Source organism: Manis javanica, chromosome 11, assembly GCF_040802235.1.
Source record: "Manis javanica isolate MJ-LG chromosome 11, MJ_LKY, whole genome shotgun sequence".
Lineage (NCBI taxonomy): Eukaryota > Metazoa > Chordata > Mammalia > Pholidota > Manidae > Manis > Manis javanica.
The window spans coordinates 113,692,379-113,714,849 of NC_133166.1; the positions used below are offsets into that span (position 1 = coordinate 113,692,379).

Here is a 22,471-nt window from a genome sequence, read left to right on the forward strand (position 1 = left end):
GTTCCTGTGGGCAGGATTCTCACCTGGCCCTGGTCGGCTGGCTCACTGCACACGTGTGGGCAATATGGTGTTATTGACTCTGTATAAAGAGCTCCGCCCAGGGCTCTGGGTGGCACGGCGGTATGGCTGCAAGGCTGCAGGAGAGCAGAGATGCGACTGGAGTGGTGGCAGCACTGAGGACAGAGACCGAGATGGCTGCGGGGGCAGAGAGGCCCAGAGGCAGAGACCGGCTTGCTGCCTGCAGACTCGCTCTGAGTGATGGGATTCTAGTGACTGACCTGCCACCATGGGAATTAAGTTGGGTATAACCCTTTCAACCCAAGAACATTCTACTGTCGTTTCTTTGGTCTCATTGAATCCATAGTGAACCTGCCTGGAACTGAAACCCATTGGCAAGACAGTAACCCTAAGTGAATAGAAACAGAATGCATGACACATAAACCAGTAGTAAAGAAAAATGGAATGATATATTCAACCTATGTAAAAGGAGGCAAGCAAGAAAGAGAAAGAGAACAGAGCAGGCAGGGTGAACAGCACAAAATAAGGCAGACTGAAACACAAATATGTATTAGCAATTAAACTAAATGAAAATAGATCACCCACAGATATGTGTAAGATAAATTTTAGCTGAAATAAGCAGGCAAAGAGAGGAAACAAAGGGCCAGGTAGTTTCCTTGAATGCCACTCCCGGGTGATGTTCCGCAGTCTGAGTACTACAGGCCAGGGAAGTCACACCCGGTCGGGGAGGTCAGGGCTTACAAGGGGTTAGGAGGGGGAGGAGTGGGCAAGTGATCCTAGGGGGTGTGAAGAGGTATGATTGGCTAAAGGTGACATAATAGTCAACTAGAAACTTTTTCCCTTCCAAGAGGGAGGAGGCTGACATCCGGGTCTTAGTTGGCACATCAGAAGGATGGAATTCAGGAAGAGCTGTCCCCCTTTCCATATAAGGCAGGGACCTTGGGGTCTGGTCTGTTCTCCCCCTATGGCATCTCTCTGTTCTGTTTGCATGTCCTTGTTTTTCCTTCCTCCAGCCTAACAATTTGCTCTGTTGATTATTTTTACAAAGATGCAAAGACAATTCAGGGGAGGAATGACAACGTTTCAATAAATGGTGCTGGAGCAATTAGAGCACCGTCGGCAGAAGATGGGAGAAAATGTTTAGGATCTAGAGTTAGGGAAAGAGTTCTGAGGCTTGACACTGAAAGCAGGACCCATATATGGAGAAAACTGATAAATTGGACCTCTGTAAAATGCCCTAGTAAGAAGATAAAGAGACTAGTTTAGAGTGGGAGGAAAATATTTGTAAACCACATACCCAGTGAGAGACTAGTATCTAGAATATATAAAGAACTCTTCAAATTCAACTATCAAAAAACCCCAAGCAATTCTATTTGAAAGTGGGTAGAAGAAATGAAGAGATTTTAGTGAAGATGATACACAGATAGAAATTAAGCAAATGAAAAGACATTCAATTTTATTAGCCACTCAGGAAATGCAAATGAGAACCACAATGAGACAGCACTACATACTTACCAGAATGGCTAAAAGATAGTGTTGGCAGGGATTTGAAGAAACTGGATCACTCCTATAGGGCCAGTGGGGATGGAAATCGGCATAGTCACTGGAAACCAGCTTGGTGGGTTCTTATAAAACTAAACATGCAAATTACCATACAACCTGGCAATTTCAATATCTTGGACATTTATCCCAAAGAAATGGAAGTCAGTGGTCACACACATAAAACCCTGTGCATGGATGTTTATATATTCATAACAGCCCCGAGGTGGAAATCCCAGATATCCATCAGTGGTGAGTGGTTAAATGAACTGTGGTTCACTGAGTAACTGCAACAAAAAAGGATACATTGAACAGCAAAGATACTGATACACAGAACAGCCTGGATGAATCTAGAGAGTTGTGCTGAGTGAGAAAAAAAAAGAATCCCAAAGGTTACATACTGTTTGATTCCATTTATATAATGTTGTTGACATTACCAAATTATAGAAATGGAGAACAGCTTAGTGGTTGCCAGAGATTAAGGACGGGAGAGGGCAGGTGTGGGGAGGGAAGTAGGTGTGGCTGTAAAGGGGTGACACAAGGGATCCTTGGGTGATAGACCGCTGAGTGTCTTGACTGTAGTGATGGATACATGTATCTACACAGGTGATAAAATTGCATAGATCACACATACATGCACACACACACGCACACAGGAGTCCAACTAAAACGGGAGGAATATGAACGAGGCTGATAGATTGTGCCAATGTGAACATCCTGGGTGTGATATTGTAATTCATTTTTACAAGACAAGAGGTTGACTTGTCCCAAAGGAAAGAGTTTAGGTAAAAAAATGAAATAGACTTCCATGCCCTAGTTAGAAGACAGGATGTGTCTGTCAAAATTACAAAAAAACATTAAATTGTATTCTTTTTACAAGAAACACATTTAAAGCATAAGGATATAGAAAGTTTGAAAATGAAAAGATGGAAAAGATATGCCAGAGGGCACTAACTAAAAGAAAGCTCGTGCATCACATTAATATCAGGCTGGCAATACTTTATTGCAAAAAAACACACAAAAAACAAATAACAAATAAAACAGTTAAAAATATGGAGGGAATTTTGTTCATGGGAAAAGCTTCTGTATTAATCAGAAAGTTGTAAAAATTCTAAATTTGTATGCATCTAATAACATGGCCTCAAAACTACATAAAGCAAAACATGATAGAATTACAATGAGAAATAAACTAAACTGTGATAGTGTGTGTGTGTCTATTTGCCAATATTGTTTCATTTATATTTTCTCCCAGTCCATTGTGGGATATTTTAACACACTTCTCTCAGTAACTGATAGAACAGACAGAGAAAACAATCAGAATACAGAACAGTTAAACAGCTGCAGAATACACTTGCTTTTCAAGCACACGTGGAACATCCACAAAATCGATCCTACAGTGGGCCAGAAAAGTCAACACATTTCGGTGGATGGAAATCGTAGGGTATGTTTTGTACACAATAAAGTGAGCTGGGGTCCAATTCTAAACAGAGAACTGCTTCAGGAGCGTCTGCAGAGCCTTCACACCGTTTTCAGAATCACCGAACCACAAGTGCTAAGGAAATTCATTACTTCACTGAAAGTAAGCCCTCACACAGAGGAAAATCTTCCTCAACTGTTTTTTTTTCTAATTTTAAGGATTTAATGTTTTTAAATTTTTGTTGTTGAGGCATCCTGCGTGTACTGTAAGGTGCACTGCTCGTGAGTGGCTTCGCGGTGAGCTTTCATGTGTGTGCACGCCTGGGCAGCCACCACCAGATCATATGGGACATCTGCAGCGCCCCAGAGGGGTCCGCGGGCTCTCTTTCAGTTAACACCCTCAGAGGGACACACTGTTCAGGTTTCTAACACCATAAATGAGTACCACATGTGTTTTTGAATTTCATATAAATAGAGTTCTATACTATGTTCTTTTGCATGGCTTCTTTCCCTTGGCGCAGTATCTGTGGGATTCACCCTTGAGTGTGGCACTGTCCCACTGGGTGACCACACAGCTGATTTTTCCCCTTCCCCCTTGATTGATACCTGGGTCGTTTCCAGTTTGGGGCTCTTATGAAAAAGAATCGGCTCATGCGATCGTGGAAGCTTGGTAAATCCCAAATCTGCAGGTCAGCTGGCAGGCTGGAGACCCAAGGAAGATTTGATGCTGCGGGTGAGTCTGATGGCAGTTTCCTGGCAGAATTCCCTCTTCCTGGGGAGGGGTCGGTGCTTTTTCTTTTTTTTTTATTAAAAAAAAATTGTTTTTTTTGGTATCATTAATCTACAATTACATGAAGAAGATTATGTTTACTAGGCTCCCCCCTTCACCAAGTCCCCCCCACATACCCCTTCACAGTCACTGTCCATCAGCGTAGTAAGATGCTGTAGAATCACTACTTGTCTTCTCTGTGTTGTAGAGCCCGCCCCGCACCCCCCCACACATTATACATGCTAGTCGTAAGGCCCCCTTTCTTTTTCCCCCCGTTATCCCTCCCTTCCCACCCATCCTCCCCAGTCTCTTTTCCTTTGGTAACTGTTAGAGGTCGGTGCTTTTTTAAGGCCTCGGAGGGATTGGATGAGGCCCTCCTGTAACATGCAGGGTACTGGGCTTACCTCACAGTCTACTAAACATTAAAAGTCTCATCTAAAAAACTACGTTCACAGAAACATCTAGAATAATGTTTGACCATACGTCTGGATACTGCGGCCTACGCAAGCTGACACTAAAATTAACCATTGTCAGTACATACCTGGGAACGGAGCTTTAACAGACACCGCAGACAGAGTCTCAAGGTGGCGGGGCCTTTTCACACTCCCACAAACAGTGCCTGAGCGTGGCTGCCACATCCCTGTGAACTAACTTTTGGAATTGTCGGTGCTTTCCGTTTTTCTGATGGGTGTGTAGTGGTGATCCAATACGTGAGGTGGTTTTAATTTGCATTTCCCTGATGACTAATGATGCCGAGAAACTTTGCGTACATTTAACGCTTGTGTAATATTGCCACACAAACTACTGAAAGTTGTCGGGCCGGCCAATCCGGAGAGATGACCCTGTGCGCTGGGTGAGACATCAGCGGGGGAAAGGGGTCTTGACTGATTGGCACCATGAGCAGGTGGAGCAGGACAAGCAAAGGGTAGTTGAATGAGGCGGAAGTACACACTCAGGGGGGAGCGCGGCCATGTGCCAGAGACGGGTGGCGCGGACGGGTTTGGTGGGCGGTCTTATGGCTGGTGTTTACGCAGGGCATGGAATACTCACCTGGACAGGTGAGGCCCTCTCGGAGTAAGGAGGGGATTTCTGGGAAATAGGCTGACATCCCCTTTTTGTCCTTAGATGGTCTGCCTAGGAACTGTGTGGCCCAAGGGGTGTCGTTTTCAGTATGCTAATAGCGTGTACTTTCAGGGGAAGTTTGGGCAGGTCTGGTATCTATACCCTCCCTCCCCAGAGAGCAGTTTACATGGAATGTTTAGAATATATACAAGAATCTAACCGAATGTAAATACTTACCAAAGTCCCCACCCTCCTCCCTGCTCAGCCTGCCTATCGACCTGCTATAACCTTAAGACAGCAAATGTTTTTTCTTTACATTGAGAATTGGGCTGGCTGTGAAATATGGGCACAGGTGTGCTAGTAATTTGCTTCTCCTTCAAACCAGTCTTTAAATATTTGTTGAAAATATACTTAGTTTGACTGCATAGAAGCTGGTTTAATTTTTGTAACTTGCTTACTGAAACAGATTCACTTTTAGTATCTGAAAAAAAAATCCCCAACCTTTTCCTACTTCCTTATAGTTTTCATTCTTGCTTCAGGTTGTGTATTAATTAGATAAAAGTTCAACTGAGGTCACAAAACCTGCAGAGCCAAGCTAGGTTTCTCTCGCCCAACTGGAAGTCCAGCGCCATGTGCATGGGGCTGGTGTCCGTACTCCGTGGCGTGGGGGGTCCGTGGCGTGGGGGTGCCGAGGCTCCTGGCTCCCTCTGTCACACTAAGGGCGTTGCCCCTGTCTCCTCCCATTTCCGGCCAGGGAACCAGTGGGGACGCCTATGCTAGCCTTTCGTGTAGATGATACAATAAGTCACTTGTTGCCAATACACAGCATGGCCTCATACAGTATTCGGTTTATAATTTCTGACTTTCTGAATTTCTGACTAAAAGTCACAATGACTTTTAGTGAATAGGCCTTGCAAATGTGCTCGGGAAAGAGAGGCCAAGGTTATCAAGGTCTTCTTTCTCCCTCCTGACTCCTTCAGTGGGGCAGGGCCAATCCTGTTTCACCAGCTGTTTAAGGAACCACGGAGGGGGCAGGCAGTACACGGGCACTTTATAACTGGTTTATTCCAGTTGTGTTTTATGGACTGGTGTCTGGGGAAGCCGCTGCTCTTTTCTGCCTAAATTCTGCTCTGACTCTGGGTGACTTGCTATAAGATCAGTGGCACAGGTGGCCCCACACTCTGACAGAGCACCTCGTAGAGTCAGCTGTTAGAACACAAACTCAATAGCATACACTTGAAGATCTTACTGGCTTTATTAAGAGTCATGAATCCGGCAGCATCCCACCCGGCAGGCTGAGAGATGCCCTGAGGAGCTGTGTAGAAGGGAAGGTTTTTATAGGAAGGTGGTAGAGCAAGAAGTTATTAACAAAAGAACAGAAAGGATTGTTTCAGGCCAGGTTCCTTTCCTTTAGAAGGAAGAGCAGGGAACAGATTTTCCCATTTTCTTTGAGGAGGGTCTGTGTGACAGATGACCTCACTGGTGCTGACCAGAAAATTCCTGACTCATAGATACAAGGTCACATTCCTGGAATAGGTTGAAACTGTAATTAAGTCTTGGTTTGTGGTTGTGGGGGGAGGGCAAATGACTCCATTTTGGGCTTGTTGTCTCTTTAACAGTTTCCCCCTTCTGATCAGACTCAGCCTACCTGAGAGGTGTGATCAAAATTTAAGGCCTTAGCACCACTCTCAGGTGCCACTATGTAGTTCTCATGGTCTTTTTCTAGTCCTCTGTGTGCCATTCGTGGGTCATGGTGTTTTTGCTTAATCCCAACTGGTTCACCATCCTTAGGCTAGTCATTGTCCTCAATTCTCCTTTGAAGTTCCAGTCTCATTTCCTGTCTCAGGGAAATCATCTGCTGGTAGGTAGTGGCTGCATTTAAACATGCATTTAAAGCTCCTGAGAGGATGCAGTGCAGCAGAGAGATCATAAGCAGATAACTCCTCACGTTTGGCATGTACCGTGGAGCCATATTTCCCAAGATCCAAACCAATCAAAACAAAATGAGTCCCTCCTTCCAGCCAAATGGCTTGTTCAGTGATCTTACGTAACTGGGTTTCAACTTCCCACAATCATTGATCCAGGTACAGCAGGTGGTTTTGACTATAGCATGGACACCTCCTGCTTAGCAAGGGTGTATATAGTAATATAATCAAGGGCTAGCCTATCATGGACAACTTTGGCCAGAAAGGCAAAGGCTCTTTGCTGGGTAGCTAACATCTTAAGAACATTATGTTATTCTGCAATAACTTCAAGAATGAAGGAGGAGTTCCTGATCACAGCCTCACTGACAAGTAGGGACCTGCCAAAGGGTGAGTCCTGAATCATGAAAGCCTCCTGGTAGGTCCTTTCTAACTCAGTAATGTGAATTCAGTGAGATGTCTTATTTTGCTTTTGAAAGGCTAGGGGCACAGTGAAAGGTTATCCTAAATTCCAGAGATTACCTCCCTTAGCAATGGCCAGGGAGATACAGATGAGGGTGTTATCTTTCCAGGCCAGTGCCAAAGGAAAGGAATGGAAAAGAAGGAGACAGGGTTTCATTTTTAGTTCAAGTATACAGTCTTGATCTTGGGCGGAAGCAGTCCGCCTTCATCTACTTCTCTTACTTGTCAGTTGATTTGGAGGTCCCCAGCATCGTCTAGTTTGGCAGCAGTGTAAGGGGTCAGGTGCACGTGGTAACGTCCCCTCCAACACGGCTCAAGGGCTATCTTCTGCTAATGACGTTTCCAGAATTACCCAGTCCCCATGTTCTAGGCTGTGACCAACAGGATCCTTTGAATCGGAATCCAGGAAGTCTTCTTTCACCAAAAGACGTTAATTTTCCAGTGACTATCTCATGCTGGATGCATTTATGTTTTCAACAGGGGGAGCCGAGGACAGTCAGCAAGATCAAAGGCAAAACACCTTAGGTCAGGAAATCCAGTCATTTTTGGCAAGTTTAGAAATTTTAAGTTTGAAGATCCTATTAGTTCTCTTAGTCTTGCCTGGTGATTGAGGATGATGGGGACAGCAATCATTTCAAGGAGTTTGCAAGGCTTTCATTAAGGCTCACATGATTCACTCAGTGCAGCCAGCGGTGACCTGAGCACTGGAGACCCTGGAAGGTGTACCTAAGCGGGAAGCACATTCTCTAACGGTCTCTTTGCCGACATGAGGGCAGTCAGCCTTGAGACAAGGGAAGGCTTCACCCCATCTGGAAAACACACATACGATGACAAGAACATGTTGATTAACTATACTAAGTGGCAGGTGAATAAAGTCCGGCTGAAGGGTCCTTTGAAGCCCCCAGAAGAGGTCTGAGGCCTCTGAGAACAAAAATAGTTCTTCCCAGGATTATGGTTCTGGCAGGTCAGGCATTGCTGGTAGACGTTTTTTGCAGTTTGTGGAAGGCTCCCCACCAATGGCTATTCATAATTTGCATCATCTTAAATGCACAATGGTGGGTGAAGGAATGCAAAACCCAAAATATGGGATTTGTCAGGGAGCTGGGAAAAAACAAGTGGCCATCTTGGATTTCCCACACCCTGGCTGGTTATTGAACTGACAGCCACTGTTTACCTATCTTAATTTCTCTGATCCAGGAGCTGAGCGTTGCCACGTTACAGGACATCAGGAAGGCAAAAGTCTGGCAATGAGGGGTAATTTTTTCCAGAAACAGAACAGACTTCATCCTCATATGCCACCATCTTGATAGACTGTTGGGCTACCTTTGCGTGAAAGTCAGCTAGGGTGTTGCCCTGGTCCTCAGGTTTTAGTGCTTTTAGTTGAGCCTCAGTTTTGATGACAGCAATTTCAGAAGGTAAGAGAGTAATTAATACAAGAGAAAACATTATACCAAAACAAAGCAGATTTCTAGGAATCTCACATGATTACTAGAACACTTATTGTGGGTAAAATTGCAATATTTCCAGAATCTCTCGCCTGGCGTTAGCACATCTCTATATCAACAGGTGTTTCCAAGGGGTGGAGAGAAGTGGTCCATCTCCCTCTCAGTGGGTAATCAGTGGGTCAGTGAGGGTTTATCTGGACCAGAGAGGGTTGGGGGAGGATTCGCTCGCTTCTGCCGCAGCAGGAAATGGAGAGACGCTGGATGACTGCCCGTAAGCAATAAATGATTTTTAAACTTTATTTCTCCCTTTGACGGATTTCGGTTTCAAACGTACTTTGCCCCAGGATTTCCCTTCCCCAGAGTTACACTTACATACCTATACAAATACAACATAAAAGGGCTTAGACTTCTTATTTGACAATGCTTCCCATGTAATTTAACATATCAAATAAATGTAATTAGTTTAACAAATCATTTGGAATATTCATTTTTTCTGAGTAAAAAAAAGACTACATTTAGAATTGTATTTGGGAAGTTTGTTAAAAAGTAAAAAATAATTTTAAGGGTTTTAAAGCACTTGCCCCAATAAAATCACAGAACATTATGAAACTTAATACTTAATTATCTATTAGTCAGACTTACCTTTTTCAATATTAAGAAAACTCATTTTCCTAAGGAATCAAAGACATGATACAGGCAGCAAATACAGGAAAATATTTTGGTAAAACACAGAATCTTTGGTTTTTCAGGCAGATAACTTAAAAGGTAAAGACTTTCACAATCTGTTATCAAAAGTAGACCAAAGTCCAAAAAAAGAACTTTGTCCATTTAGCAGAAAGAAAACTAAATTCTAATTTTGTACCAGTTTACTTTTGATACTAAAACATATCCATTCCAATCTTTGTCAGTCTTGACTATGGCATAAATTTCCTTTCTACAGATTTCTTTTCCCCAACTTTCTACAACATTCTTTTCCCTCAAAAAATGCATCTCCATTCCTCATGCTCGTCTTTTACCAAAAACATACATTTTACTTTCCTTGCATTTGGAGATTGTAACTGGGGTAGGTGGGGGGTGGAATCCTGGGGCAAAATACCTTTGAAACCAAAATCAGTCAAAGGGAGAAATAAAGTGGGAGAAACCCGTTTATTTCTTACAAGCAGTCGTCCTACAAACTGCTTATGCTTCTGTGGAACAGCAGCTCTTAAAGGCATCAACCTGCCATTCCCTCATTTGCTGGCAAATTAATAAACTATTCCTCTCCTTTCCTCAAAACCTTGTCATTGTGTTTTGGGATTTGCCTTCAGTGATAAGGACCAGTTTTCAGTAACAAAAAGACTGACACACCCATCCACCTATGTCAGAACATTTTTCTTTCTCTCTGGGTACATTTAACTTAGGGAGAAAGCCTAAAAAAAATTCCTATCAGGCTCTGAACATCAGCTTCCAATTTGTCCAGATTTTTTTATCATACATTATTAAATCCTCTCAAACATCTTGTTTCATCCAGGACAGAGAGTAAATATTTCTGGCAGTGTTAGACAATCTCATGGAATCAAGAGGTGCCCTCAAAGACAGTGCAGAAGATATTGCCACAGATCTGTGGTACACTCATAAAGTGGAGTTCTGGTCTTGAAAGGGGTCGTTATCAACAACTCTGAGTGAAGCATGAGTCCACCAGGTGCCCAGTGAAGTCCCAGTAACAGGCTGGTCCTTAGCAGGGCCTCTGGGGCTCTGTTCCCCATGCTCCACTGCAGGCTCCTGAACCCACCCTGGGGAGAGTCACAGGACAATTTGGGGCTCTCGAGGCCTTGAGCATGTCCCTGAGTGACTGATGTTGATTTGGGGGCTGCCACCCACCTGAGCCTCTGCCTGAGGCCCTGCCCACAGGAGGTGTTGGGAGAGCAGGAATGTACCCCACCTTCTCCTTTCCTGCCTCACTCCCTTGTTTGGCTGGAGCAAGATGTCACATGAATTACTAAGAAAGGCATGGCAGTAACTTTTTTGAGCCCTTCATATCTACAAAGTCCCTGTCTCCCCGCTTGGCTCAGTGTGTACATTGGAGGCTGAGAACCTTCGCCCTGACCTGTCAGGCCCGGCTTTGGTCTTCCTACCCCCAGCCTTCCAGGTAGGAGGCCAAAGGCCAGCCTGAGTCCATTCTTTGGGACAGGGCCTGTTTTTCTCTTGGGAAGCTTCAGGACCTTTTTTGTATTCTTGGTGCTCTAAGACTTCTCAGCCGTGGGTATAGGTGCAAGTCCTTCCTTCTCTTAATTTTCCTGGATTGCTGAGGTCTTTCGGACTGGAGATGTGTTTCCTTTGGCTCACAAAGCGTCTCACACTATTTCTTTGATGATGTCACTTTCTCAGCTCTATTAGTTGGATGTCAGATCTCCTGGTTTCATTTTCCACGTCTCTTGTCTTCGTTCCCTTTTTTTTGTTTAATAGTTTACCTCTTTTTAAAAAAAATATTTTCCCTCTTTTTAAAATGCTATAAAATGTTTCATTATATTCCATCCCTCCAGTCGGACTTTTATTTTGGCAATCATTTCCAATGTCCAAGAACTCTTTCTTACCCTGTTTTTCAGTTTTCCTAGCTGGGGAGATTCTGTACTGCACTGCTGAGAACCTTCTGAACCAAAGGACTTACTCCCCAGTCCCTGCGTACACTGGTGGCAAACAGCCCTGGCTGCGCCGGTGCTGGAGCTGCTTTGGAAAATATTCACCTGCCCAAGGTCATACCCTCCCCTAGACAGACCACATCCTGTGACTGGTCGACAAAGGAGCATAAAGGCCCAAACGTCCCAATCGAGGACAATCCTCCAGAAGCACCCAGCCCCCATGCTTCCTGTGGGACGGCTGAGGCCCTCGCTGCTGCCCCACTGCAGCCCGATTTCTCCCTCCACCCAATCTGGTTTCCACCCTTTTTCTCCGATAGGCGTTGTCTCCAAGAAAAGAGGCCCAAGAAAGCAGACACTGAACGGGAGTTTGGAGCAGGATCCCTCACCAGCCAGCTGGCAGTGACGGCAGGCTGCTCAGAGAGCTCCTGGCATAAGGTAGCGGAATGATCACCACACTCACTGGGGAAGAGGGACGGGGAGGGGGATGAATGGGGTGCCAGTGGGGAGGGAAGGAATGTGCCGGCTGGCACAACAGACCAGGCATGGGAGGAATATGAAGGAAATTGTCCCTACAGGAACGGTAGAATTAGGTGTCCTTTGCTAAGCTTGATTGACACTTTGGACAAAAGGTGGCAAAGGCTGAGAGTGATGAATTGGCACGAAAAGCTAAGTGGCCTGAAGGAAGATAGCTAGGCTTCCACCTCCCGAAGCTAGTGGGCAGAGCGGGGGCCTCAATCCTACAAGAGGCGAGATCAACGAAGATGAAGCTTCCGGCCAGTGCTGGGGTCAGGGGGCCCTACCACATGGAATGGCAACGTCTGGGCTGATACCCCCACATCCTGAGTACCCAGCTTCTCCTGTACCCTGGAACCAGAAATGCCCCCTGTCCTCCATTAAGCGCTAATGCCCACCCACAGCCCACCTACTAGAATGCCTTCCCCCTGCAAGATAACACCTAACCCCTCAGCCTCTCCCAGCCACTGTGCAAATAACCAGGTTAAGTCACCATATGACCTGGTGGGACAGGCTGGCTGATTAGGGAGGTAGGAGACCACATTTGAAGGAGCTGAGGACCCGCCAGCATGTATGGGGGACACACCAAGGGCTGGACTCGAAGAGCATGAACCCAAAGGCAGGCAGAAGGCATCGCTGAACCGAGGAGTTTACTTGCCTGGGAGCACTCCCCAGGGACACAGGACTTAAGTTCTGTCAAGGACCCCAGGAAATGGCACAATGAAGCTGCTAGGGTGGCACTAAGTAGCCATGGCCACACTCAGTGAGACAGGAAGGCCAGGAGTGCCAAACTCAGTGGTGGAAGATGCAAGTAAAAGGCTCGGAGAAGGTGGCACCCTACAGTGGGTACTCTGTGCAAGGCCGGAAGCCTCTCATCTCCCAAAGCAGCAAAGGATGTGCCGGTGGGGGGCCCCAGGGTCACTGGGGAGCTCAGTGCAGGGCCCCTCTGCAGGCCAGGACTGATGGGGACACTGTATAGAAAGAGCTCCTTACGGCAACCCCCAGACAGTGTAGCCAGGTGGGAGCTTAATCCCCTGAAGGAAGTGGGAGCAATTACTGTAGAAGACCAGGCAGGGCAGAGGGCAGCCGCACGCCCTGACGCAGAGGCCTCAGTGTTCCTAAGGGTAAAGCAGGCGGCTGACCGACAGGATTACTGCCCGGTCGGGACCATCCAAGGAAATCAAGAGCAGATGGTTAGGGGCTTTGGCAGTCAGCTCAGCAAAGTCATGACCCCTTGTCCAGTTTGCAAACTTGAACCTGTTTTCAGATCCAAACACCTTCATTACTAACACGACACCCATTTCACCTTTATGGCTCTAAAGCATTTTCAGGAACTGCAGCTAACGACCAAATACATCTGAGAAACATATTTTGGTCATCTGAATGACCAAATATACACTTCCTTACAAATCATTGTATCATCCTGCCCTTGTGGTACAAAAGGCAGTACACAGATACTGTGAGAATTAATTAAGGGAAACCTCACTGACAACAGCATTGGGAGGTCCACAGGAGAAGCTCGCGTGCCCGCTCCGCGGGCATCTCAGGTGCCCCCGCGAGAGAGGGCCGCACGGCCTGGGTGCCTACCGCCCGGCAGGAAGAAGGCCGCTCCCCCCTCTGCCTCCCGCCTCAGACCCAGCCAATGAGAGACGCTCACCACTCAGCGAATGAGAAGCCACAATACGTGGGACTCCCAGTCCCCGCCAGTGGCCTGCTGGTTTGGAAACAGCCCCTCCTAACTCCGTCCCTTCCTCTGTAGAAGACTTCTTTATTCTCCAGACATGCCCGTGGTTCTGCTGTAGCTGTCCTGTCCCGGGTTGCAATTCTCTGCTACTCCTGAGTCAACATGTTTTTGCTGATAAGATAAACTGACTGTTTTAATTTTAAGGTTAACATTATTTGTAAAATGAACAAGCCTGACTTGGTTCCACTAAAACGTTATTTATAAAAGTAGGTGATGCAAATGCCTAGGGTGCCTAACTGGTTTTCTTGGCTTCACTGGAGATGGCTGGTAATTATAGATCTGCTTTGTTTATGTAACTGTATTCCTATTATGTTAATGTGTGCACAATTTAGTTAGTAGTTTAAAACCGATACATGCTTAAGTTACTCTACAAGAAGATATGTCAAAGAAATAATCCTCCCATGTTTTCTTCCATCTGCTACCTCTATAGCTTTTCTTCTTCCTTCCTAATTATAACCCTTAAATAGAATTTGTGCCTCATATCGAATTTACCGAGTATCATAATACCTCCAAGTGGTAAAGATACCTCAAGACAAATGCTGGGCATAGAAGCCACAGGGCATAAATCTGCAAAGAAGTAAAAAGCTAACCTTTTCAAACAATATGGCTTCTCTCTCACTTAACCAACTTTACATCTCCCTGTATGGCCCCAGAAGATGACTGGTTAGCCAGAGACGGGTAAGATTCCTCAAGGGAGGAACAACCTAAGACAGGCACAGTCACAGGGGGGCCATCAGGTGAGAAATTGGGGATCAACAGTGGTGAAGCTTAGAACCTCACCCCCCCTGTTTTGAGAGAAATCTTCTGCATCCATGGATGTTTTATTGCCCTTGTCTAGCTCGGATTAGCACATAGTCTACAGGCACACACCTGATCATCTACAATTGCTCTCTTACAACACTAAACTATGTTTTCTACCTTTATCTTGCATCTACCTACCACTTCAGCATTTTATTAAAAATAAAAATAATAATAATAATAAAGGGAGAAATGTGGGATCCACATATAAATCAAGTATAAAAATCAAACAAATATTCATATTTGACCTGATTGTTTAGAGTTCATAATGCGTGATCAAAACCGAAAGTTTCTGTGATGACTGCCCTTGTACTGTTCACCATGTAAGAACTTATTCACTATGTAAGAATTCGTTCACCATGTAAGAACTTGTTCGTTATGCTTCAGAAGATTGGAGACTGACGAGAATTAGGCTTGGGGTGGATTAATGATTGTGCATTGAGCATTGACTCCCCTATACAGAATTTTATTGTTGTTAACAACCATTTGATCAATAAATATGAGAGATGCCCTCTCAAAAAAAAAAAAAAAACTAAAAAACTTTTTTTTAAAATGTAAATAAAAATTTGGAGCCTACAAAAAAAAAAAAAAAAGTAGGTGATGGATGACCTGAGGTCCATAGTGTACCACCTATGTTTGGATGGTGAATGAGCGCGCACTGCTGTCTCCCTCTCTGATGCGACCACGGAGAAACTGCAGAGAGAAGTAAAGATTTCAGGAACAAACAAAACTACGGGAATAAGTGAGACATACCCCCTCCCAGAGACGATGGCCGCTTGAATCTACGTGTGTGTGTGTATAGGATGTGTGGGTAGGTGTACATGTGCATGTGTGTTATGTGTGTGGGCAGGGGCTGAAGTGGCAATAAGATGCCAGAGGGAAGCAGTTTGCCTTTAGTTCTTACACTCCCTGGAGTTGTTGAGGGGCTGTCATTGCTCCGCCCTGCATTCGTGCCTTTCGCTAGTTACATATTGGGAACAAAAGTGGACACCACCAACCTTGGGCTTTCTCCCTGCCAGGCAGCCCACCCCCACTCCTCCTCTCTGCGCTCCCAACACACAACATTATGAAAACGATCCAATTAAAAATGGACTCGACAGACACTTCAACAAGGAGGAAACACTGATGGCAAATAAGCACATGAGAAGGTTCTCATTCTCATTAATCATCAGGAAAATGCAAATTAAAACCGCAATGAGGTAAGATTACAAACTTATCGTAAAGAAAATAAAAAGAACCAAAGGTCAATAAAGAACGTTAAGAAAACCAAAAGCTGGTTCTTTATAAGATACCAGATTTTTGTGACAAAACTAATTAAGGTAAAAGAAAGGAGGTAAGTAAAAAAAAAAAATTTTTTTATACGTTATCCCAGATAATAGAAAGAAGAGAAAACATTTCCCAGAAAATTTTATGAGGATAGTGAAATTAGTGAAATTTTTTATTCCCAAACCAGATAAGGACAAAGCAAAATTACATTTTCATTTCATTTGTAAACAGAGATGTTAAAGTCCTAAGCAAAATATACAATATTGTAGTAGAAATAATACACTAAATACAATAAATCAAGTAGGGTTTATTCAAGGAATTCATCAGAAAATGAATCAATATAATTCTCAACACTAATAAAAACGAAGGAAAAACAGCATGTGATAACATCAAGCAATGTAGAACACGCATTGGATAAGATGTGCTACTTATTATGATACAAATTCTTACTAAACTAGGAATAGAAGAGTATTGGCTGAACTAGATGCCAAAAAGTCTAGCAAATGTTATACATAATGGCCCTCAGCCCAGACACCCTGACCAAGGCAGTGGCGAGCCCGAGCCCAAGAACAGGCGTCTCCTTGCTTCATGCCTACTATGTCCCTTTAAGGTCAGAAACAAAGCAGTACAATTTCGTATAAGTGCACTTCAGTATTATGGAGGTTCTGGTCACTGTGTTTAAGAACTAAAAAGAAATATAAGGTATAATGGCTGGAAGGGAGGAGATAAATTCTCATGGACAAATGATGTGCTCATTTACCTAGAAGGGCCTCTGGAAACAGCACATTATTAGAATCAATAAGATTTCAGCAACATTGCCAGATACATACCTATAAAACTAGTAGTATTTCTAGTATTTCTCTGTGCCTCCCATACCCAACTAAAACATAAAATATTCACAGCAGCAAGATACCAGGCATTGAGAATTTATAAGAATATGGGGTGGGCAGAGGGTTTCTAGCACAGACTAGTGACAACGATGCACTAGGAATTGAGCACATGCATGTGTGCACACTCGTGCACACACACACATATGCAGTCCAGCGGACAGGAGGACTGGCCTAGGACTACCTTGTGACCATACCATGGGAGGAATGAACCTCAGAAATCTATTGCCCACAGGGCAAATGGATAGACGTGAGGGCCACTCAGGGCAAACAGGGAAGCTGAGTCAGGCTAATGGCCACTCAGAGAGGTGGGAAAGGAACAGGGGCAGGAGGGCTGGGGGTGGAGAAATACTAGCCATGACCAGCACCCCCCTTAATAGCCCAGACCCAGGCCCCTACCTGCAAAGGAAGACCCTGGGGCTGGCTGTCCCTGTGAGGCCCTGGAGAGGCCTCTGCGCTGCCCAGTGAGCTTCCATTCCCTACAGTGTGTGTGTGTGTGTGTGCGCGCGCATGCAGTTGTGTTTGAGTGTGTGACAGTGTGGAAAGGTACGGCGTGAGTGTGAACGTGCGAGTGTGTGCCTGCAGCTGGGGAGTGTTGTCTTTGACAGGGCTGTAGATTTTGCTGCAAGGGAGAATGTAGCAGAGAAGGACCTGTTCACAGGTTTTGATATAAAATTGCAAGTGTTTCTTTGCCTTGTTTCTCTTTGATTTTTTTGCAGCTCATTGAATACCAGACATTGAGACTGGGAAAGGCAAAGTTCAGGTGGCTTTTGCTCAGGTCAAATGAGAAAATTAAGCTTTTCGGGAAGAGGACGAAAAGAGATTTGTATGTCAAGGGATAAAGAAGGTGTTTGTGGGACCAGAGGGAGAAGTTTGGGGTGGGGAGGCAGTGACCCTAGGCCCAGGCCACTGGGCGGGAGCCTGGAGCACATTAAGGCCCAGGCACTGTGCTGATGGAGACTTGGCCTGGCCCTCACGTGGGCCTGAAATGCTGGTTCCAGAACAGTGCCTGTCCTTGCCTAGACTACCTGTGGCTGGGTGAGTCCCAGAGGGGGCCACCCTTCCACCCTACCTGCAGTAAGGACATTGTTTTATTGGCCACATAAAAGTTATTGATATACTAATGGTGTTCTTCAGGCTTCTTATTGCCCCTGCAGAATCACTGTTCTAGTGACCCGTTGGGCAGGAATCCAGTTCTGCACACTCCACCCCATTGCACTTCTGAGCTCTCATTTGGGTTTTCTTTCTGCCTCCTGGAGACCACCCCTTCTCCAATCCCTCTGATGCCTAGACTCACGAGGCCCAGCAAGGAACAGTGTCCCCCAGTGACTGCCTCTCCTCCTAGGTCCCCATCTCAGGGAAGGAGGAACCCCTTAGTTTCCCTTGAGGCCTCCTTCTCCACTGCCACCAAGTTCAGAAGCTCCCACCTAGGTGTGTTTTGGAGAACTTGCCCAGGGCCCAGGCCAGATGAGCCCGACGTGGGGGGCCTGGCTCCCCTGCAGCCATGGCTCACTTTCCAGGAGGGGTCTTGACAAAAACGCTGCATGGATGATCCCCACTGCTGGGCTCTGCATCACGGCCATCAGGGGGTCCTGGAGTAGGGCCTGAACCTCTGGAAACAGGTTCTGAGGCAGACAGATGGCGTAAACAGCACTGAAGCTCTTCCTGGAACCCTTTGCAATTGTCCTAATCCTGATGACACTGAGGGACACAGCTCAGTTGGTGCTACTGTGCCAGAAACATCCAACATCTGCTAATGAGACTTTTGAAAGGCTTTGGATTGGGTGGAGGGGTTTGTCTAGTGTCTCTTGGTCCAGATAGATTTCTAAACACCATATCATTCTTCTTGTTATTATTTTTACAGTGACTTTCTACTTAAAACAGGTGGTGCCCATTTCCTGTTAGGGGAGTGACAGGTAATGTGTTAATAAATAAGTGTATTTTAGTTGGAGTGAGGCAATTCAGAGAAATTTCAGAAGTAGGAAACATTGAGGTACCTGACAAGAACCAGGAAGGTGGAATCCAGATGAATGGCAGGTATGAAAAACTACGTGTGTGTGTGTGTGTGTGTGTGTGTGTGTGTGTGTGTGTGTGTGTCTGTGTTCAGGGCAGGGGGTGTGTCCATCTCTGTGTGGCGTCTATTGTGTCCTTTTCTGCAGGCAAAAATGTCTACATGCAGAGTGTGAAACAATAAAGGGCACCTCATTTAAATTAAGACTTGGGAGGCAGTGGGAGGGGCGCACCACCACCCCACGCCAACTACAGACCCCACAGGAAGGGGTCACCTTGTTCCCCAAAAGGCGGGATCCGACTGAACTTCCCGGCAGGAGGATAAAAGATTTTCTCCTCCCGCAGCAGCCGCCCAGTCGGGGACAGACTGTCCCAACTCAGCCAACGCGAGGCCATCGCCACCCCGGCCTCCCAGTTTCCTCCAAAGCAGCGCCGCCCAACTTCCTCCTTTTTCTCTCTTTTATTCTCCAGACTCGCTTGTGATTTTGTCACAACTTGCTTACCCTGAACTGCAATTCTTCGCTACTCCTGAATAAACCCATTTTGCTGATAAAATGACTGGCTGTCTTCGTTTTAAGGTAGACACCTGCGTTTGTCCCTCTGCTATCTGAGACCCAAGCAGGGAAAGGGGCTGGACGGGGTGACCCCCAAGGCATCTGGAAGGCGCTGGAGCCCGTCCCGCAGCCCCTGCGGGAGCCCCTCGGCCCCAGGAGGGTGTCTGGCAAGGCCGACAGGCGACCCGCGGAGGGAGCGGGGGGCGGGGCGGGGCGGGGCGGGGCCCCGCGGCCTGACTCACGCTGGGCGGGGCCACACAGCCCTCTCCGGCGGGGCGCCGCCCTCCGGGCCAGAGCTCTGCGGCCTGCTGCTGCGTGTCCTCCGCGACCAGTGAGTTGGCGTCCCGGGCCTGGGGGCCCTTCTGGGGCTGCGGTGGGCGTTTCCCGAGGGCTCGGAGCGCTCGGCGAGCGCGGACCCCAGCTCCAAGCGGGGCTCCTGAAGGACCCTGGCGTCAGGATGGGGACTCACGGGGCCCACGATGCCATCGGGGGGACGGGGGGAGGCACCCCCCAGCGCAGAGACCTGCCCGGAGTGCCCAGAGCAGGGAATGAGGCCCCAGGGCGGACTTGTACTCGCGTCACACTTCTCTCCCAGACTAACAAACCTCTCTGTCTCCTCCAGTGCCGCCCTACACCATTGTCTACTTTGCTGTTCGAGGTAGGGGCCTGTGACTGGGGGGAAGGCAGAGGTTTGGGGATGCAGACCACGCCCCTCCGCCATCTGAGGGGGGCCCTTATCCCCCATATCCCTTCTTCACGTGCCTAAAGTAGCCAGTGCCTCCTACCATGTGCCCCTGAGCTCCCTGGCCTACAGTATCCAACCTCCCCAGTGTCCAGTGAGGTGGAACCCCTGTTCCCATGGCCCCTCTGCAAGGTACTGTGAGGCTGGGGTCTCTGCCCCAACCCCACAGCCCTGTCTCCTCCGCCAGGACGCTGCGAGGCCATGCGCATGCTGCTGGCTGACCAGGGCCAGAGCTGGAAGGAGGAGGTGGTGACCAAGGAGACCTGGCTGCAGGGCCCACTCAAGGCGTCCTGTGTGAGTGGCGTGCCCAGACGGGAGCAAAACTAGGGTGGGAGGCAACTGAGCTCAGCATCACTCACCAAGCTTTGTCACCTTGCAGCTGTATGGGCAGCTCCCCAAGTTCCAGGACGGAGACCTCACTCTGTACCAGTCCAATGCCATCCTGAGACACCTGGGTCGCACCCTCGGTGAGTCGTAAGGCTGCACATGGCCCTCGGCAGGGGTGGGTGGCATCGGCCATCTGCTCAGGCCAGCTCCTGAGCCTCTTCCATTTAGACCAAACCGCTCAGAGCACTGTGGAGTGGAGGAAATGAGGCCACACGGAGATTAGGTAACTTGCCCAAGGCCAAGCCCAGGTCTGCCTGCAGGCCTTGCCCTCAGCCAGGCTACCTCCCACTGAGCTCTGAGTACCTTCTGTGGGCGGGACCACCCCTTGCATCCAGAGCCTTCTCCCTTCTCCCTCCTCCTGGCTGTGGCCTGCAGACACACACATGGCCTGTCATTGATCAGCCAGCAGTGTGTGTCAGGTGCCCACTCATGCCCTCTGCTCTCCTGACCTGCAGGGCTGTATGGGAAGGACCAGCTGGAGGCGGCCCTGGTGGACATGGTGAATGACGGCGTGGAGGACCTCCGCTGCAAATACACCACCCTCATCTACACCAACTACGTGAGCGCGGACAGTGCGGGTGGTCAGAGGGATGAACAAAGAAAGGGACTCCCTGTACTCTCTCCCTACGCCACGCCTAGGCTGGGCCGGGCTCTGGTGGGGGCCAGGAGCTGCTATGGATAAGACAGCACTCACCCTCACTGCCTGGGGGATGGACTCAGTCAATGGTCAGCAGCAGGACAGTGTAAGGACAGGGGACATCAAGCCAGAGGTGGATTATCTTGGCTGGGGGACGTCAAGAAGGCTTCCTGGAGCAGGTATAGGAAGAGGAAAATCTATAGCCAACTTCTGGAAACGGGTGCTGGCACTTTCAGGTGCACAACGTGTGCAGACAGAGAGCACATCTAGGGACCTAGGGCCAGTTTAGCAGAGGCAAGGCGTATGTGTGCCTGAGGGTCTGAGGGAGAGTGTCTGGTGACGGAGCTGGAGGAGCCAGCAGCAGGCCCAGGTTCCGAAGGCCCTGACCTGGCTGTCTTGGCATTCTCCTGATGGCAGTGGGGAGCTATCGAGGAGTCTAAGCAGGGTGGTGTCCGAATGTGCAATCTAGGAAGATCTAGGTATAATCTAGTGAGAGATCATGGCAGGTGGAAAGGCAGGAATGGGGTAGAGCAGACTCAAGGCTGAAAGGGACAGCATGTGGCAGCAGCCTTGGGGGGTGGGGGGAACAGGGGAGCCCTGGGGCTCCAGCCCGGGTGGGTGGTGGTTCTCTGAGATGAGGCAAACAGATGGATGTGTCTCAGAGGCTGGGGCAGGGGCTGGGTGGGCAGCATTGTGAGGACTAGGAGGGTGACTGGCAGGGCTATCCTTCTGGCAGGAGGCAGGCAAGGAGGACTATGTGAAGGCACTGCCGGGGCACCTGAAGCCATTTGAGACCCTGCTATCCCAGAACCAGGGGGGCCAAGCCTTCATTGTGGGTGACCAGGTGAGCAATGGCCCTGTCCTGCCCCTTCTGCACTGCCATTTTCTTACAGGTGGGACATAGGTGCAGAGAGAGCATGTGAGCCATTGGCTCAGCAAAGCTGGGCTCACTTGGGAAGGGCTCCAGTTCCTGCCCACACCCCCATCCACTGAGACTTGTGCCCCCTGCCCTGCAGATCTCCTTTGCAGACTACAACCTGCTGGACTTGCTGCTGAATCACCAGGTCCTGGCCCCCGGCTGCCTGGACTCCTTCCCCCTGCTCTCAGTCTATGTGGCGCGCCTCAGCGCCCGGCCCAAGCTCAAGGCCTTCCTGGCCTCCCCTGAGCACGTGAACCGCCCCATCAACGGCAACAAAAAACAGTGAGTGCCTGTGGCCCCCTCAACAGGAGGAAGGAGGCTGCCTGCTCTCCTTTCCTCAGGACAATAAAATTTGCCAAACAGAATGCAGTGCTGAGAACATTGAGTTTCTGGGGCCAGGGCTCTTGGGCGGGACAGGGCAGCTGGCTAGGATACTGGAACACTAAAACACAACTGAGGTATCTTCCTGGAGAACTCAGTGCAGTCTGTGTTTACTGAACTCCAGAACCAGGAAGAGAAATTACCATGGTCCTTGCCCTGGAGGTCCCCACAGTCCAGAGGGAGAGAAAAGACTCAGAAACATGCTCTCTTGTCCCAGCAGGCCACCTGCCAGCGGGCCCCAGTCCAGGACCAAGCGGAGAGGTTCTGGCTGAGAGGGGTGGGGCGGGAGCCAAGCGCTCGGAGAAGCCAGGCTGGGTGGGTAGGCGGGTGGGTCAGAACACTTCTGTTCAGGTGGAGCTCTCCTGGCTTTTCCTGCATCAGG

General features: G+C 47.9%; 1 protein-coding gene and 2 long non-coding RNA genes across 6 annotated transcripts in view; 1 reads left to right on the forward strand and 2 right to left on the reverse strand.

The window, feature by feature from the left end:
* Positions 1-22,471, reverse strand: part of LOC140844561 (uncharacterized) — a 34,337-nt gene that overhangs the window by 2,692 nt on the left and 9,174 nt on the right. For 2 of the 4 annotated variants that reach the window (XR_012123082.1, XR_012123081.1), the window contains exons 2-5: positions 4,284-4,389; positions 3,580-3,768; positions 1,534-1,585; positions 24-134 (exon numbers count right to left, since the gene is read on the reverse strand). This is a non-coding gene — a long non-coding RNA (uncharacterized lncRNA). Of the gene's footprint in view, positions 1-23; positions 135-164; positions 407-1,533; positions 1,586-1,960; positions 3,769-4,283; positions 4,390-22,471 lie in introns of those variants that run through there. The other 2 variants (XR_012123080.1, XR_012123079.1) reach the window with 2 other exon arrangements.
* LOC140844562 (uncharacterized) lies at positions 14,874-20,261 on the reverse strand. The gene is made up of 3 exons (XR_012123083.1): positions 20,125-20,261; positions 19,266-19,546; positions 14,874-14,999 (listed from the first exon to the last, which is right to left on the reverse strand). It is a non-coding gene; the product is annotated as an uncharacterized lncRNA (long non-coding RNA).
* GSTP1 (glutathione S-transferase pi 1) lies at positions 19,233-22,073 on the forward strand. Its single transcript, XM_073217426.1, has 7 exons — positions 19,233-19,354; positions 19,646-19,681; positions 19,953-20,059; positions 20,145-20,232; positions 20,608-20,711; positions 21,526-21,633; positions 21,806-22,073. Coding segments are annotated over exons 1-7 (633 nt in total). The 5' UTR covers positions 19,233-19,353; the 3' UTR covers positions 21,995-22,073.

What these genes read in the sequence shown, in the direction of transcription:
- GSTP1 (XM_073217426.1), top strand. An exon ending in TGTCTACTTTGCTGTTCGAG is followed by an intron (nt 19,682 to 19,952) that starts GTAGGGGCCTGT and finishes CTCCTCCGCCAG; the next exon opens with GACGCTGCGAGGCCATGCGC. An exon ending in ACACCTGGGTCGCACCCTCG is followed by an intron (nt 20,233 to 20,607) that starts GTGAGTCGTAAG and finishes CCTGACCTGCAG; the next exon opens with GGCTGTATGGGAAGGACCAG.